This window comes from Pararge aegeria, chromosome 19, assembly GCF_905163445.1.
Source record: "Pararge aegeria chromosome 19, ilParAegt1.1, whole genome shotgun sequence".
Taxonomy (NCBI): Eukaryota; Metazoa; Arthropoda; class Insecta; order Lepidoptera; family Nymphalidae; genus Pararge; species Pararge aegeria.
Genome location: NC_053198.1, coordinates 9,379,418 through 9,398,524, shown reverse-complemented (window position 1 = coordinate 9,398,524; position 19,107 = coordinate 9,379,418). Strand labels below are relative to the sequence as shown.

The window sequence follows — 19,107 nt, the reverse complement described above, 5'->3', positions numbered from 1 at the left end:
AAGTGCAGATTATTGAGAGATAATGGGACAATGTCATACCACGTCATCATTCGATAATCTGATTGGTTATTAGTTCCGATGGGCTGTTACGTCATATTGATGTTTGTAAATAAGAGTTAATTTCACATACTATATAAATAAGCGGTTTGCTTGATATACCAAGCTGTGCATAACGCGTAGCTTAATTAGGTGCATCAAAAAATATACATGTACTCACGGACGTCGTCGCAGGGCTGTCTGTGTTAGTGTTATTGTGTGTCTCGTGGTTGAGGCATAGTCATACCGAGATACAAGTATATGCATAAATGCAATGATATTATGTATAAATAAAAAGAGGTATATGGGTAACATTACTTTATTGTAACGTCATACCTACATACTAGTAAGTAGAGGCAATTATATTTTCGAACATATTCGAACACGACCTGTCGCTATGGTCTGCGAAGAAAGACTAAGCGAAAGTTAGCTAATTATCCAAGTTCTAATTTAACAATTTACTAGCACATTATTCCTATCTATAACTTTTTTATGTAACATCATTGCATTTACGTCCAGTTTTATGTAAGAAATGGGTTTTTTGTTCGAATTATAACTACTCAATTTATATTAAATGTCTATAATTATACACCTATAATTTAGTCGGAGAAATCATTAAGTATTCTATGATTTTTTAGTACAAGTGGCCTGATATTTTTTTTTATTAAAAATTAGGGGTTTCTAAACTATTTTTGGGATTGCTTGTCAAGAAAAGGTGGTTATAATTGCTAAATATAGTTTTATTACTTAAAGTATTTGACGTTCTGATTCATATTCTCTCTTATCTTGCCACTTTATATAAATATAAAATTAAATTAAATAAAAAAGTATAAACTAAATTATAAATAATTAATACTCGAACATAAGAAAAGTTTAGATTTAAATCAAATTAATGTAAAATATTCATCTATAAACACTTTTAAACGCTAGTTACAAGTATTGAGTGCTTTTACCAATTCATAGAAGCAGATATGTTTTTGAGATATGCACAAATCCGATAATGTAAATAATATTAACAAAAAAACAAGTTTATTTTTAGGAATTTTTAGAGATTATTTTTTTTTACACATTTGTGCACGTTATTTTTTAATTTTTATGATTATTTATCGACTAGATTGATTTCTTACTGGGAATGTACGTATGTAACACCGTGTAATTTTAATGGGATACATGTATTCGATTTGAATGGTAATTCTTTAATGTTATTAAGAGGAACTAAGAAGAACGAATTGAATAGAAATGTTTTTAAGGTTACACGAGTTTGTCCATGAAAGTAAAAGGTTAAAGGTTGTCCAAAGGTAGCAATAGGTTTTAATAGGTGTGGTTTTATTGTTATATGAGGTGGAGTAGATACCACCTGCCATAGAAGTTATATGTGACGTTCTTTTCATACCGAACGTAACATAATATGTCTGTTTCAAATTGCGCCAAGTAATAAGCCCATTCACAGTATGTACACCGTTTTTGCAATTACATGCAAAAAAAAAAAACCAAATATATTTGTTAATAAATGCTTAGTTTGTGTACTAAACATTAAACTTTCATATTCATGTAATTTGTAAATCGCATTCTGAGCCGTGAGTCTGTGGAGCTCTTTTTACATGACGCGACTGTTACACCTGAGTGCCAAGTATGAGATTTTCTACTTACTTTTACTGAGATCACGAGAAAATTAACTGCGATTATATGATATCGACTGAGCGCTATCTAGTTACAAGACTAGAAAACTGTACTGTCACTAGATGGCGCTTTTTTAATACCATATAAAGCTTTGTTAAGTTTTACGCGATCGAATTTATATATCGTATCGAATTTATAGTCGTATGTAGAAATTCCACACTCTGTACAACTCTGTACTCAAAAATTGCGCTATTTATAGGTGGCAGTTTTTTGCACGTCGTGGTTATTTGGAAATTATATGTATACGGTATTAACATTGGAGCTGTTAGTTCTCCTTTCTCACTATTGCTACACCTCGGAGTGTCTAGGATGAGGTTTTCTCTGGACATTTACTTATTCAATCACGAGATATTTTATCTACTTTTTGGAATCGTGATTGCACTATCTAGTTTTAATACTGGGAAGCAGTATTGTGTATTGTCACTAGATGTCGCTTTTTCGGTTCCATATAAATCGTTGTCGACTTACAAACGAACGAATAAGCAAACATTGGTAGAAAATTTCACCGTAGATAGGTTTAGGCTATTGCTATTCAACACATAAATGCTCCTATGAAGTGTTATATGAGATCTGGGTGTGCAGATTCGTGAAGTTCAAAAAGACATTAATAACTAACACTAATTACTTAATTTCGAACTATTATCACATATCAACTCATCCGTTAGCATCATTCTAGTTTTTTTTTTAAATGTTAACATTAACTCTATATTAAATCAATTAATTGATTTTTATTTTGTTATCAATTATTGAAAATATTTACTTACATAATACGAGAAGGAATAGGATATATATTTTTTTAAGTTATATCAATAATCGGTTATCGAGTGGTACCACATGCAAAAAGCGACTTTGTTATTATATTTTAACGTAGTATTGTTAACAACAGGGTAAATTCACTTTCACAAAATAATAAATCTCAATATTTAACTCCCTACTTCACTACTGGGTAAAATATTATAATGGTTAATGTATTTTTTTTTTATTATTGGTCTACATAAAAGGAGCACCAAACGTAATATTTTATCTGTTGAGCGTTTGGATTACATAAAAGCAAAGTAATACATTCATTACAATAGTAAATAGTATTTTTAATATAAGATGTTCTCAATTATGTATTTTTTTTATTAATTTAGAAATTTAATCGGAATATAGTAAACGCTATGGAATAACCACGACCGGTTGCCTGGTGTTATTAATGAGTAAGTTTGACACTAAGTAAGTTATACAACAAGACATAAGATCAGATAAAAAACAGATAATAAATTGCAAAAAAAAAATCTACTTATCGGTGCCAATTCTGTTGTCGTACACAATTTTTTAACTGACCTAGATCGACAGGTATAAATTTAGTTCTGTTTCTCCACAACGTTCCACGTGGATAAGGACAGCACTACTTTAAGAACTGTTAATTTAATTTATTTTCTACATTTGTGTACAACAGACATGGCGCCTTTGCCTACTTAAAGTTTTATATTACATTTAAATGAAAAAAAAAGCTCTAACACATAGGTAATATATTAAAATAAACACAAATATTCAAGTAATAAAATAAAGTCACAAACAAATTTTATTTGTTTAACTTGCAAATACTGATTAAAATGTCTTTCTAGCGTAAGTTATGTAGGGTTATGCAACCGGCCGAACCACGAGACTGTGTGAGTGTGTGAGTGTGCTGCCGTCGTTTACTTGAGGAGCTCGTGCGCTCGCTGATTGGCCAGCGTTATCCTCGTTTCGTTCGATTCGCCCTACGATACAGAAATGCTGTTGTCTAGCGTTTCCAATGTACAATAGATTTGTACTGTCCATTTACATTCGAAAACTTTGCTTTCATTGAATATTAATAACTGTTACAACAATTCTTTTGACTTCAAATTATTTGATAAAATTTTTTGTTAACCCCAACACAATCTTTGTGCCCATAACACAAACTACGCCTACTGTGGGGCTAGATAGGGATGTGTGTAATGTAGTAACATATATATTTATAGATTTATTTATGGTAACAACAGTAGAACAACAAATATACATATTTTACAATAGAATCGGCCAATAATAGTAGTTGCAATAATAGGTTAAACGTATATTGACCCGTTAAACCTATTTAGCAACTAGACTTTCTTTAATTTATTTTAAGAATAATTGTATCTTTACTTTTTCACCTTACTACGGTAGAGCAAAAGAAGTATAATATTATATTCTTGAAGTTCTTTAATAACTTTATTTGTTCTTTTTGATAATTTAGGTTCACAAATGCATATGAAAACAAGTCCTGTTATTAGCGTGACGTCATGTCATGTCTAACCAAATGCGGAGAATATGACAGATAAAAAAGAGAGTATCACAAGTTTTACCTGTAACAGCAACTATGATAATAACAAGTTCGGTAATAGGGTTACATACATTTTCCGGTCATTGATCATTAATGAACGAAAGACTGAAGACAATTTGAAGTCAATTAAAAGGCTGAGTTTTGTGTAAAGACCAATGATTTAAGCAAGTTTCGCCAGTAAATGAAGAGTACTAGTTTATTTTGATAGTCTTATGTTGTAACAGTAAGTACCTGTTTTTGCGCACATTTACGCACATAATCCGAGAGGGTAAAAGAAATTTTTTGAGGGTGTTTGTTACAAAAATTCTGAAAATTAGTAACGCGGTACCGCTACCTTATAAGTCTATGGCAAACAAGACCTGATAGCCAGTCCATGTTGTAAAGTTTTTGTATATTTAAGAACCTACCTAACCGAATAAAATATAAAATTATAAAAAGCCAAGCAGGCCTGTACCAAATATCGTTATCGAAAAGACAAACATTTTGTATCTGCTTACAAAACAATAGCAGGAGAGTAAAGCCTAATTACGAGACAGTTAAATAAAAAATCGTACCTCTACATACCAGCTGGCAGGTCAAGTTTGGCATACTCAGGTAACATATAACCACTTTAGAAATTTTCAGCATTTACTAAACACCCCTTTAACATTGTCCACACCCTCTCGAAACAATACGAGTAGAGCGAATGAGTGTCACTGATGATACTCTAGTTAGAGGGTAGGTATATGGTAGGTATATGGTAGGTTAGTCACTGGATGGTACACTAGAATGATTCTGTGAACGTGTCCTTGAAGTGGTGGGTATGTTTCAATAGATGCATATAGAGGAATACCACAACACCCAGTAAAATTCTAACCGCATTCACTACTGATGTACGAAAAGGTGGATTTACATGCTTGGTGAGGAACACTACGAAGGTGATCGTTTGATAACAGGGCCCTTCATAATCTTAACTGCCTTGTAAAGTCGAATGTGACAGTGGCTATGGCCAAATAGTGTTACGCCTTTAGTTAAGATAATAGTGACATACAGGGCCCTGGAAAGCATAGTGAAATTTATAAGGCCAATAATAAAGTGTCTAAGAATAAAGAAGTAAATTAGGGGGAGGTATTTGATAAAAGTTTTAGAGCCTACTATTACCTTTAAGATCAATAATTACATGCAAAGAAGTATTTTAGTTCTCTTAGGGTTTATGTCAGTTTTACAGGTGTAATGAATACTTGAGTGTGTTTTATGGCATGATATAAATTTTGGCGAGTTTAGTTGAGATGTGGTGGGCCAATGTCTTGTCAAAGGCAATATTGTGCCAGTGAAGGCTCTCCGCTTATTATCAAATACCTTTGCCGATTCACTTCTTGGGTTCTTAGGCTATAAGCGATAGGATTAGTCGCACAGAGATAGTTTTGAATAATAGAATTCACGTCCACATATATAAAATGATTGGAAAAAAACTAGTGATAATGTGTGTGACGAACAATGATGTTAATGATGGTATAATAAATTTATAATTCTTCATTAATAATATACAAAAGTACAAAAATAGAAAGCATTTAAAATTTAGATTATATTTTCCTTAGTTGCCAATTATATTACAATTGTACAAGTGGTTTTAATTAAGTTTTTTTATTCGTTAATCACGCACGCGATTTCGTCTATGTCCAAAATCCGAATTGTACAGCAAATTTTTTTTTGTGAATTTTTTAAATGTTTTTTTGAACAATTAAGCTTGGATTATGCAAGTTTTAATAACGCAAATTAAAGGCTCCTGCCAGATAAAAAAATCGCTTTAGACAATAAAAATTATACTCAGTTAAAAACTCGAAAGGGAATTCTAAATTCAAAGCAAAAAGATCTTTCACAATGTAGCATTGCCTTTAGTTTAGTTTGAGTATGTCAATTTAAAAATCAGCAGAATTAAATTCACGGACTATTTATATGAGCATCTGTTTTTTTAAATTTACAAGCAGCTCTTCTACAAAATAAGACTCCATGATCAAAATATGAAAATTGTGTATCTTAAAGTAATTACAATACTTTAAGTTTGCTGTTCTGCAACAACTTCTTTTATAACAACATTATTTACAGCGCTAACTAATCGGTTAAAGAGCGGTTTGATAAAGCGTTCCCAAATTCAAGTCTAAATCACGAAACCTGTCCAACACAATTCGGGTAGTGCATATCTAGTATCTAGTGCATATAAAGTGACAGTTTTAACGATACTTAGTTAACTAGAACTCTTTATACAGCGTGATTTTTTTTTTACCAAATTTTTTATTTGTATAATATAATAAGACGAAATCGCGTGGTTATCCCCAACATCTTGACATTTCGGCACCGGATTGCGCGTAAGAACTTACCTTGCGGTTGATGCGGTCGATCTGGCGGTTTTGGTTCTCAAGCTCAGAGCCCATGTCGATGGCCATGTTACGTAAGTTGCCGATCATGGTGTTCACTTGGCCCATATTCTCCTCCATCTCGTCCTCGCGGGCGTCGTTTGTTATTCTGTAGTTGAATCGAGGTATATAATTTAATGGCCTTATAAAGAAACGTGTTCTATTAGTCGAAAGCCCAAATTGCCAAATTGCCCAAATTTATAAATTCAGATTATTTCTATTCTAGTCTGGTTTTGACGACCGGGCAACTTGGGAATTTATAAATCCAGATTAGTTCTATTCTAGTCTGATTTTGACGACCTCCCTGGCGCAGAGATGGTAGCTGTGGTATTAATATGGTGATCTCGGGTTCGATTCGCCGCAGGGGCAATTTGGGAATTAAAATTTTAGTTTTTTTTAGTCTAGTCTGGCTTCGGCCGTGGCTAACGACAAAGACGTTTAGGCGTTAGGCGTTTAGGCGACGGCACAGCGATTTAGGTTCCGGTGCGATGTCGCTTATAAACCGATTGGGGTTTAATATAACTGCAGAACTCTATAACAGGTTATCTCGCTTATTTGAATGTAGGAATGACTAACAAGCAAACAGAGCTCGTCCGCGGAAGTACTACCGTCATGCCTATTTTTGTCGCAAAACAGCATTGTTGTAATGCTGTGTTACGGTCAAACCGGGCGTTGTTGGCGGTGTAATTCCAGTCACATGAATGAGGCTTAACACCTACGCCTCAAGTTGCTGGATAAAGGGCGCCATATTACAGGTCGAGCAGGACGAGGAGGCGATGGTTTTCCCACTTCCCACCACTAGGCTACTTGCTTGGTCTGTCAACTATCACAAAAAAAATACACTTTCACATTAGTCTTAGTAAGGATAAGAAAAAGCATCGCTTGATACCAGGTGAGATTGCAGTCAAGGGCAAACTTGTAGTGGAATGAAAAAAAGTATTATAATAAAACAAAGCAGTAACTGACCTGCCAATGTAGCCAGCCTGCGGGCCGATTCCGTTGCGCTCGTCCATCACCCGCTGCGGCTGGTTGTTCACCACCTTCCCATCATCGTTGCCCTTCCATGTCCCGTCATCTTCCTTGAACGACGCTCCCCTGGAATGGCGTTACGTTATGGTTAATAGAAGTTGTGCGTACGTACACGTATTATCTGGATAACATCGTCATCATCAACGTTATCGGAATGAGAAGATTTTAGCCCGTAGATATTTGTTTGTTTTGAAGATTAGGTTGCTAAAAGATTCTAATACTTCAATAGTCTAAAATGTATATATATTTTTATAGAACGACTGCCCCATTATTTTTTTTCTGAAATAATAATTATATATTATTTTAAATAAAAATAAAATAAAACCCCTAATGGAATCACGAACACTCGTCATTTATATGTAAACAAAATCAAGCCTTGTTTCCAACGTAAACTTTTGTTTTCCAAAATAAAACTGTAAATTGTAGAATTGAAAGTATTACAAACGAAATGATTCTCACAAAAGTAAATCTTGCCAAGTTCAACCATAGTTTAAGGTTTTGCCAATTATATTGGCTCTCTTTTATAAATTTATTCTTTAAAGGGCTATGCACCTTAATCGGTAAAACATCTATATAAGATGGATCTCCAGTGGAGCGTCATGAAGGGTCGAAGTTTTATATCCCTCTTTTTGTTTTAAGAGGAGCGAACCAGCAGTCTAGCATAAGATATTGGTTGGTGAAGAATACAATTGGTTTCTCACTTGTTGCACGGCAGTACACAGATACCGCAGCATTTCTCCATACCGGAGAGATTTTTCTCAGCTTCGCGCATGTCCGCGTTGATTTGATCCATCCCCTCTTCGATCCTGTCCAATTGTTCTGTCCACACACACCACACAAACAGCTTTAATACTGCTCTTAAATCTTAAAACTAATTTGTGTTCAGTTCCTAACCAAAAACTCACTTTTATTATATTAATTTCGCGATACTTTAAATTGTTTGACACTTTTTTTTTTTTTTAATAATTCAAAGAATTACTCTTATTTTTTTTCGTAAATTCTCAACGCTCTCGACAAAAATCGGAGCTAAGTGTAAGACACATTCTGTATTGAGAAGCTCGATTGTACTATTTTTTTTTTCTATTCATGCATTCCGTATTCTATAACAGCAATTCTTCTATTCTTATTAAAAGCTTCTAGTAGTTTTGAATTGTCTTTTTCTTATGGTTGTTTTATATTGTCTTACACTCGATCCGATCTAAATTGATAACTAGTAAAAAATTATTACCTTTGATTTTAGATGATGTATGTGCTAAAACTAAGTGATAAAAATACCAAGTACCTACCTACTTTATAGACTAACATTTATAATAATAAAAATATACTAAAACATGCATTCAACAGCAAAATTGAAGTAAACGTGCATAGCTAAGATGCGTGAGGCAAGAAAAATAAAAAAAAAGTACTTGAAGATGAAAGTTTTTTAAAATCTCAACGTCTCCAATCATTTCGAGGCACAAGTCGGAACGGAGATACGCATTAATCCACTATTTAAGTATATGATGATGATAATTTTTACCTTCGTTTTATTATCCATCATTATTTAACTGTTAGCACGCTTTTCAATCGACATTAGAATGTTAAAATTTATCGCCATTCAATGAATTCTCATAAACATTTTGAACTGGCATTTCAGACAAAGCCTTACTAAGTTATGGGTGATGTAAATAGTACTACTGGATGCTTACCGCCCTGTTCATCCAGCATGACCAGGGATTTCATGCCCACCTCGTGACTCTACAACACAATAATGATGTCACTATAGCGCGCCAAACGGATGCGGAGGCGGGGCCCGGGGCGCTCCGGCGGTGCCTGCGCACGCCTCGAACCCCTATCACAACTCAACTCAACACAACTCAAACTGACAACTAAAGAAAAAAAAATAATACATGAACATGGTCACGGTGAGCCGCGCTGAGGCTGGCGGCCACTCCTCCGCGTTCGATGCAGTATGATACTAGCTATGAGTTCGACAAAGCCATTCCTAATGAGAGTAGTCCGCGACAGTCGCGGCGGGAGCGCGCGCGGAGGCGGTGCCGCCGGCCTCGCGCCGACACAGATCGCATCGAGCTAACAGTTACAGACCTACGGCTCTAACATTAAACAGTACGCTGCTAGCCATGGAGATGAAGGCGTATACCATTTGCGCTAGACGTCAACATACACACTCGGTAGACGCGCATTCATTTCAGTACCGCAGTTTATAAGAGAAGAGGAGTAGATTCGGAAAGATAAATAAATATACCTATAAAAAGCGTTCCGATCAATAATATCAACGGAAGAAATAAACAGATTGCGCAGCTCATACAAATTAAATCTTCAGCGAAAGATAGAGTAAGTCTTTTGCGACAATTAGCAACGAACGGCCATCGGGCTTCTATTTACACTATGTTGTCAAAGTCATCCCCATCGAAACATAGAACATACGCAACATCAATCTGAGATAAGTCGTTATTCAAGAGAAACGTCAAAGAAAAACAAAGAGATTAAGTTATTTAACTGCACATTCAACACAGACGTTCTCACGGCTCGACTACCCATGTGTTCAGTTTAACTCTTACCGCCCTGGTGACTCAACATATGAAGCGCTTGCCCCCCGGCGTCCTCGCTCTATACATAAAATACAAATCAAAATAATATATCGCAGGAGAGAGTATCGGGGTGTGTGGGTGGCGGGGGCGGTGCACGTGGTGCCGTGCCGCACGGACGCGCGCGCGTGCGTGCGTGCGGCGGTGCGTGGCGAGTGGCAGCGGCGAGCGGCGGCGTGACGCGCTACGGCACGTGCGCGGTGCGCGCGGCGCGGCGAGTGTCGCGACGGCGACGCGACTGCCGCGCCGCGCCGCGCTAGCACACACTACTCGAACAACGACATGCATGCAGTGAAGCTTGCAAGTAAAACCAGATTCAGTTTTATCTGTGCTCAGTTTCATATGAATCATGATTATTTTGTGTAATGTTAAAGAGTCGTGCGTTGAGGAGAAGCGTTTCGAATTTACTTCGCTAGGTTTATTTTAATTCGTTTCATGTGATTTAGGTAAGTTGTCGATTTAGAGTCGAGTACAAAACATCTGAAATGCAGAATGTAAGTTTCGTACGAACGAAGATAATTAGCTGGTGATGTTAATTTGTTCTGCCTGAGCGGCGTCGCTGGAAATAGCGCTCGCTGATAAGTAGTGCAATATGGTGTAGATTAGCTACAAAACGCATTATAACGATACAAAGATGTGGGTTTTCCGTGATCATCTCTGTGTGTGTCTCAAAATGTCAAATGAATTTAAAGGATGCCCGCACCTTTGCATTGCAACAATAGATATTATGTAAGTAAAAAAAATACACAGTAGCTGCGATACCCCTCGAAGTTCCTCGTTATCGGTGCGCATAACCCCGGTTGGGGCAACAACCCTACAGCGCTCCGTTAAGGTTAGCGAAAAAGTAAAATAGATAAAATTGAAAATTATTGTGTTGCAATTGCAGTTCACTCACCTCCCTGGTCATCTAGAGCGACCAGAGTACGAATGCCGGCCTCCTTGCTCTATACACCAGCCGCAGAAACAAAAAGTCAGAGAGCAATGTTAGTTGTGAGGGGTACAGTGGAGTGAGTGGACAGTGAGTCGGACCGGGCGACTCTACCGCGCGACTGTTGTGCGCGCTGGCGACGCGCTTCGCGACTAGCGACCACGACTGCGTGTTCCGGTTCAATATTATAGTGTTAGGAGGACGTCTTCAATAGTTACAAATCTCTTTAAGCAACACAAGATATTTATTTATATAGAATGTTTCGAAATTTGCAAGATGAAGATATCCTCCATCTAGGTGGAGCTGTGTTACTTTGGAGTTATGCAAAACCTGTACAGTGTCATATTTCTTGAATGAAACTTTTGTACAGATTAGTAAAGATCTAATAATGAACATAAAATAAACTAATTGTAACGAAGTTCCAACTAAACTGTTTCAACACAAAACCCATACTATATTAAAAAAAATATATACACTATAATATCTTAAATAAAATCATAAATAGGAAAAAATTTCATATAAGTTACGATATTGAGAATACAAAAGTTAATTGGTCTGTATATGTTGTGAGAGTTAAGAAGGTGTAGCTCGATATTTTTGTTGGAGTAGTTGGACGTGTGGTTACGCCCTTATTGGTAGTATTGTGAATGTTGGAGAAGGCACGAAAATCATACAACATAATAGTACAGTCAACAACAGAGATCAGCCACTACACAGAGACCTACAATAAAGATTGAACTAAAAGAGTATAGAGAAATAATATAACTCAAGAAAACAGCGATAGATGTAAGGTTCGATAATTTGGAAGTGTTAAAAGATAATTGAACTGTATTCTGAAACAAAAACAAACAAAGAAAATAATATTGTTGTGTTGTTCAATTTGAAACAAAGAGGAAGTAAGAAAGTAGAACGTGCTTTTGAAGTAGTGATAACAGCCTCGGGGGCGAAAAGTCGATTTAGAAAAATGCGTCCAATTAGAATCAGGAACATTTACTCGAAAGCAAGCCCAAGCAAAACGGTATAGACTATATTGACAGGAAAGCATTTCTGGATCGTACAACATTCTAGGGCTGCGGAGATGTATTCCAAACTAGTTAGGGATTTTGGAATCCATCTAGTTAAAACGGGCTCTCATGCTATGAATTTTGTATAACTTTCAAAAACAGGCTATCTGGACAAGTTCGTTGGATGCCGACAGTTAATTGTATATCAGTTTACTTTGCTTTAAATCAAATTAGTAAACTCTGTATGCGTTATAGCATATACTCCGTGATAGTGAGTTTTTTGAATTAACTGTCAACGCCAAATCTGGACAAAGGGATATGTATTCACTCACATATAATTATACAACTCTACAAACAACACAAAGGGCTATAGAGAACTAACAATGTCGGATACAAGTAGGCACGGATCATGCAACACCCAATGGTTAATATAAACAAAATAAATAGGTACTATGCAGGATGGAAACGAAGTGTCCGCAAGCGATTGTTTTCTTATTGTTAGATAGATTCAAGAAATTGATACTGGTAAATAAATTATATCGCCTGATGACCACTATTACAGGAATATACAAAATAAAATCGTTATTGGCAAGTTAAACTTTTTCAATTTCGTGCATTTACTAAAGCACTCTGTTAATCATACGGTTTTGTCAGATACTTGTCTGTTGGTTCAGATTAAATAACTTTTTTTTACACTTGACTTCACAGTTAAATGGAGAAATATTATGCACAAGTCTGAGTGAGTGATTATTGAGTGCCCTAGTAATTGTATAAAATGGTCGTTCACATAAAAAAATTAAATTCTGGGGAAACGAATGTAATTTTAATTTATTTTAAGTTAATTCGCGTTTAATTTTGTCACCCTTACTTTTAATACTAGTATCAATGGTTTCATATTTATCTTACAATAATAAAGTTATCGCATCTGAAATCCATCGTTCGGTTCGTAAGGACGACGCACGCACATTTTTCTTTCTTTAAAAGTATATTTTTGTAATTTTACTAACCAGGAATCGTATTTTTGTTACCAGTCTCAATATTTTGGACATCTCTTTCGTTGTGAGAAAAAAGAATTGCTCGTGAATGTCAAGCGTTTCCAACCTGTATAAGTTATTTGGCAGAAGGATATAATATATACGTAAATCAATATAAAAAAAAAAATCAAAAAACATAACCGGACAGCTACATAGATATACATACACATCGAATAGTATATAACATTAGCGACATCGATAACACAACAGCCAGGGATAGCAAAGGCTGCGCCCTAAAGGGTTTGGGGGGCTTCTTAATTCAAACCGAGCTTGGTGCTCTTCGGGACACTTCGCTATACCCCTCACTCCCTCGCATCGAGAACACCTCTCTCACACATGGTTACAAAAAATCACAACGGAACAACTCAACATAAAATGTTCTAACTATGGTGGGGAAACATAAAGTCACTGAAAAATAATTTCTTCTAACTTTACGACTACTGTTGTTTCATCTATAAACAACACGTCAAAGGGCTTATAAACTCTCTCCAGTGATTTGTTCGCTTGGAAATTCAATAAAGTATTTAAGGACACAGAATAAATTAAATAACAGTTACTCATAAAAATATTAACACATTGATTTCTTAATTAAAAAATGAGACAGGGGATTTACAAATTTGAGAAATATTAAGAGATTCTGAAATAAAATCTTAAAAGGTATTCTCGAAATTTAACTTTTAAAAACTTAAGGTTCTTTTAGTAACTGCCAGAAGGTAAATTAGATGGCATTGCATTCTTGCATCAGCAGTCGGTGACATTACGTGACAGAGTAGGTTAATTTTGTAAGGTGCATCTTTCGTTATCTTTTAGCAGTTATTAATATTAATTTCATTTATTATTATGACTACCCACGTAAGTTACTGTACACTCACCTCCTCGCATAGTTGCATCATACGCCGCGTGGATTCCAGGGACTGAAATTAGGAAAATAAACAAATTTAGGCTAGACTACCTATTAACGTGATTATGGGCCTCGTGATAAGACACAGAGCTACTCAGAGGGAATTGCAAGAGCTATACTGGTAGTATCTCTACATGATCAAATCAGTAATGTGGAGATCTGTGGGAGAACTAAAGTTAATGACATAGCTCGAGTCGCGAAGCTCATGAGGTAATGGGCACATAACATGGAGAACCGATGGACGTTGGGGGCCCAAGGTGTTGGAATGGCAACTGTGCCGAATCGTAAACGCAACGTTGATCGATTCCAACGAGTTGTGCTATATCATAGGAGTTGCTGGGAGTGGCTAGAAAGAAGCGGCCTTGGATTGAGAATTTTGGAATTCTCCACAAAATATCATAACTAGCAATGGATGTCCATCAGTTGAAGTTATCGGTTGAGGTTATATGATGATGAATGCATTGGAGAAATATGGGCAGTCTAAAGGTTATAGCAATGAGAAACGCGTAGAAAGTTCCACTTTTGTCGCATTTAAATCTCTTCATAATTTCAATACTAGAAAGAAAACTATATGTTACTTTAAATAAACGAGTCATTATCAAGTATAAGTGATTCTACAGGTACAGGTGGTGTCACACATACCATTCATAAATATGTTTATTTTTATTTTACATACATACTTTTTTACATAATAAGTTAAAATAGATTATAGGTACTTGTTTAAAAAAAATAGAAGACCTCTTACCTCATCGGTCACCTGGCCGGCACGTAATTGGAGCTGCTCGAGCTCGCTGCGCGGAGCGCCATTTTCTGCTGGAGGCGCTGCGGATGGCATCCTGTAACAATTGTTGTTCATTGGTTTGTATCGATAACTCATTATGAAATCCGGATTATAAACGCGAGAACACTGTCGCGGATATGTCACTTATATAGATTTTTATTTAATTTAAAATAGCTAATTTTAAATCGATAATAGCTACTCAGTTTGATACTCGATCGATTGGTTGATCGTTTACATAGATAAGACATTCGGTACGGCATAATTGTTTGGTGGTACGAGTATAATTGTACGATGCGTTGTTATTGTTATAACTACGAGTATATGTGTTTACTATAGTAATCGTACCCATATCTTCTTTAAGGTTTAAAATAAAATGAAGGTATGGTTTAGTTTTCTGGGATAAAAATATCCTTGCTATTGCCCTAAATATGTTTAGCGGTTTAGGCGTACACAGAGTTACTGTTGATTTTGTAACTTTAGTATTTACCTAGTATGGATATCATAATGTTTGTCGTGTAAGGTACCTATAATGGGTAATTTTATGCCTGCATGTATATTGCAAATGCAAGCTTATGGTATAACAAATATTATAGCGAAATATGAAATCCCCGAGACGATTTTCATTACGAAGTGGGTTTTGAGATTTGATTTCTAAAGACTCAAAAAAATGGTACCTTTCTATAAGTAGATACTTTCAAAATCTCGAAGTTAAGCAAGTTTTAATTATCAAATCAAAATGCAAAAAAAAATTGGGTGCTTTTTTTAATGCTCTTTCTTTTTAACGATGAGGTATCGTTACCTTGTTACCAGAACTAATATTTTGGCACCTATTTTTTTGTAATATGAGAGCCTTCTATTTTTTGAAGTGCAAATCCTACAAATACGTATTTCGATATTCATCTTAGTGTAGAAAATACCTAACGATATCCAACTAGCTTGATAAATTGCTCAACTATTATGGCGTTATTGGAAATTAGCTGCGCAACTCGCGATGTTGTCGCTTTGTGCGTGCTGCTTACGTGACTGGTAGGTCAACCCTCGGTCGACCGCGGTATTTTGTAGCGTCGCAATGTTCTGTCTCACTCGCACACATTGGTTCGCCAGTCGGCCGACCGGTCGGCGGTCGGTCTTTTTCCATCGCGGCAACGGCATAGTTTCCATCAGTATTCGAGAGACATATGTGCGGAATAACGTCATTGCTTATCGGTCGTTGTTTTGTCATCTTGAAACATCAAAAGAATGGCAAAATTCTTAAATTTCGATACAACTTTATTTATCAAGGAAGTTCAAAAGAGACCGGCGATTTGGGACACGTCAGTCGAACATGGCAAGGATATGAAGAAAAAGGCATGGGATGAGATCAATAATGTATTCGGAGTGAAAAATATGTCGCAGGCTGACAAACATCTTCTAGGTTAGTAAATACACATATATATTTATAAATTAATGAACAAGTTGCCATATTATTTTTCATGTATGGTACTTACCTTTTTAGATGACCTCGCAAAATGATGTTGCTTTAATCCATGAAACTAAGTTTTTTTTAAAGCTTCAAGGGTTGTGCACCTGTTCAAGGAACCCGTAACTTTGTTTACTATGATGTTATAAAACTACTCGAAATTTTGATTAAGTTGGGTACTTAATTTAAGACTGATCTTTATGTTAGTTAAAATATACTTAAAAATATATTAATAAACATTTAGCATCGTATAATACTAAAATACCTTCTTTATAAGGATATTTGTTAATTTTCAGCATGGAGACTGCAGCAAAGATGGAAAAATCTCAGAACCTGCTTCGCCAGGGAAATTAAACGTCAAAAAAATTATGGAGCGGGTACTGGCCGTAGGAGTGAATATATTTACTACAAAAATCTACTATTCCTTACGAATGTAATGAATCTAACTGAGAAGGAGACAAGCGAACCAGAACTGAATACAGAATATGTATATGTAGAAGATAATAACGCCAGCCTCACAACTGTCAATGAATGCCAAACAGACGTTTCGCAGGACACTGATGATGAAACTCTTGCACAAAAAAGGAGACCTAAGCGTAAGACCTACGATTATGAAGAACCTTTCAGTGAAGAAGATGAGGATGAAGATCATTTATTTTTATTATCTTTGCACAAAACATTGAAAAAAGTACCTAGAAACAAAAAGATGGCAGTCAAAATAAGGATGCTGACAATTTTAAACGAAACCTTAACTGAAATACTTTGATAATGATTGGTTTTATCTCGCTGCATAGTTAGAATTTGTTCTAATAATTATATCATAGTATATTGGTTTGTGCAATGTATCACTTGTTTGTTTTATTATAGTACTAGGTGTTGCCATATTTCTTCGACTGCGTTTATTAAGTTTTTTTTTAAATCCCGTGGAAATCGTTTGTTTTTCTAGAATAAAAATTAGCCTATGTTAATCTCCCTCCTTTCAACGAACTCAATGCCAAAAATCAAGTTAATTAGTAGTTAGGGCTTCAAGAAAGGACAAAAAATTATGGCATTTATTATTTACTTAAGATTGTTCCATAAAAGGCTAGTTTGGAAAGAAAGTTCAAGGAATTGTACTAAAAGTATCTCTAAAGATTGATTTAAAAAAATATTAGTTTTTATCGATAAAAGTAACCTTAAGCCGGACTAATTTTAATGAAGTTAAATCTATGCCCGTTTGAGCTATTGTGTTCATATTATCTAGGTCAACAAATTTCTATTGTTGCCGTAGTTATCACAATATTAAAAAAAACAATGATTTAAATTAAAATAGTGTATTTAAATTGTTAAATTATTAAGGGTTACGTTCTTAAATATATTAATAAATCTTTGATCGTAAATGTACGGAAAATAAACAAAAAAAAAAACATGCAGTTTTATTCTGACGTATAGTCAATATACACTCGCACACACTCAATATTATGACAACATTTTTTACCAATACATTAATTTTTCAATAACGCAATATTATTCTCAATATGCAGAATTTACTTCATTTACAGATGGAATAAAAATTAGAGAAAAAAACCCAGAGGTTAATAAAGCTAGTATGCATAAAACTAATCACGATATTTGTTAGTTTTTTATGATTTAAAAAGTCATGTAGCATATCTCCTTAGTGGTTTTTATAATTAAAAAAAAGGAAAAGAGTTTCGGGCAATTGTCAACTAAGTTATCACGGAAATATTTCAGCATACGGAGATTAACGTAATTTCAATAACTTGATATCATGTTCTCATTCAATACCATCCTCTAGCTTTAGAAGAGAAGTTTTTAATATAAAATTTCCTTTGTGCTCAAAAGTGTTTACTGAAAAGATTAAATTCAGTATTGCAGTGTATTCAGCTCTCATCACTCTGCATTTTTAATCTTTCACGGTTGACAGTGAGCTTTGAACTTGGTAAACATAAATAAAGCGGTGGTGGGGGCCACGACCTTGGGCAAGGGAACAAAAGCAGGGGGGTTACCTCTCATCTTCCGTCATTTTCCACCCTGTATCTATTTACAATTTGAGATCGTTCATTCTTTATTGAAACCTTCAGTATAATCTGTCTGCGTTGTTTATAAAACAATACATTAATCATGGAAATCCCATTGAAAGGTAGCTGTAGTAGCCATTGATGTTATAAAAAGTATCAGTTTTTTAAAAATGCAATAATAAAACAATAAAAATAATATTATTAAAGAGATAAAACGATTGATTGTTTTGTATGCAACATTTTTTTGAAGCGGTGATAGAAAAAAGAGTGTAGGACTTTATATGATATATGAATTCAGCACGCACCTCTAACTTTTCTAAGTTATGTGCGTTTTAAGTAATTAAAATATCATTTGCTTTAACGGTGAAGGAAAACATCGTGAGGAAACCTGCATGCCCGAGAGTCGTCCATAATGTTCTCAAAGGCGTGTGAAGTCCACCAATCCGCACTGGGCCAGCGTGGTGGACTGCGACCTGAACCCTTCCCATTGTGGAAGGAGACCAGTGCCTTGTTGTGGGACGGTAATGGTTTGATATGATGATGATGATGCAACATATTTCCGATTACGAAATAAATAAAATTGTTGGTAATTTTTTTTAATTCTATAAGGTTTTCACTAGTCATGTCAGAAAAACTACAGAAGTGTTTCCGGGGGTTTTTTTTTGTGATCGTATCCTACAAGGTCATATTTTAACTCAACTTAGTACTTACTTATCAAAGTATTACTGACCCTCTTATTACCCAAAATAAGAAATCATATAAAAAAAATGTCAATGTACATACGCCAAAAAAATTATCAGATGAAATTTTATAAGAGGTACGATTGTGTTCAGAAAATCAACCTCAGCTTTTTTAAGCTGTTAATTGACAGTTTAATAATTTGACAGCTTAAAAAAAGAGTTCGTTCCTGCATCCAGTGGTCAGTGC

General features: G+C 35.2%; 2 protein-coding genes across 5 annotated transcripts in view; one reads left to right on the top strand and one right to left on the bottom strand.

The window, feature by feature from the left end:
• Nucleotides 1-19,107, bottom strand: part of LOC120632122 (synaptosomal-associated protein 25) — a 36,888-nt gene that overhangs the window by 4,888 nt on the left and 12,893 nt on the right. Inside the window, exons 2-8 of one of the 4 annotated variants that reach the window (XM_039901924.1) lie at nucleotides 14,668-14,758; nucleotides 13,894-13,935; nucleotides 10,951-10,999; nucleotides 8,169-8,286; nucleotides 7,405-7,533; nucleotides 6,403-6,547; nucleotides 3,232-3,461 (exon numbers count right to left, since the gene is read on the bottom strand). In XM_039901924.1, coding sequence (XP_039757858.1) covers nucleotides 3,399-3,461; nucleotides 6,403-6,547; nucleotides 7,405-7,533; nucleotides 8,169-8,286; nucleotides 10,951-10,999; nucleotides 13,894-13,935; nucleotides 14,668-14,757 — 636 coding nt within the window. In that variant the 5' untranslated portion in view covers nucleotide 14,758 and the 3' untranslated portion in view covers nucleotides 3,232-3,398. Of the gene's footprint in view, nucleotides 1-3,231; nucleotides 3,462-6,402; nucleotides 6,548-7,404; nucleotides 7,534-8,168; nucleotides 8,287-9,155; nucleotides 9,205-10,950; nucleotides 11,000-13,893; nucleotides 13,936-14,667; nucleotides 14,759-19,107 lie in introns of those variants that run through there. The other 3 variants (XM_039901923.1, XM_039901922.1, XM_039901921.1) reach the window with 3 other exon arrangements.
• Nucleotides 15,794-17,465, top strand: LOC120632121 (transcription factor Adf-1-like). The gene is made up of 2 exons (XM_039901920.1): nucleotides 15,794-16,117; nucleotides 16,459-17,465. The coding sequence occupies exons 1-2, from the start codon at nucleotides 15,943-15,945 to the stop codon at nucleotides 16,926-16,928; spliced, it is 645 nt and encodes a 214-aa protein (XP_039757854.1). The 5' UTR covers nucleotides 15,794-15,942; the 3' UTR covers nucleotides 16,929-17,465.

Excerpts from the sequence above, each read along its gene's own strand:
- LOC120632121 (XM_039901920.1), top strand. The coding sequence starts at position 15,943 with ATGGCAAAATTCTTAAATTTCGATACAACTTTATTTATCAAGGAAGTT. Across the intron at positions 16,118-16,458 it reads GGCTGACAAACATCTTCTAG|CATGGAGACTGCAGCAAAGA; the intron begins GTTAGTAAATAC and ends GTTAATTTTCAG.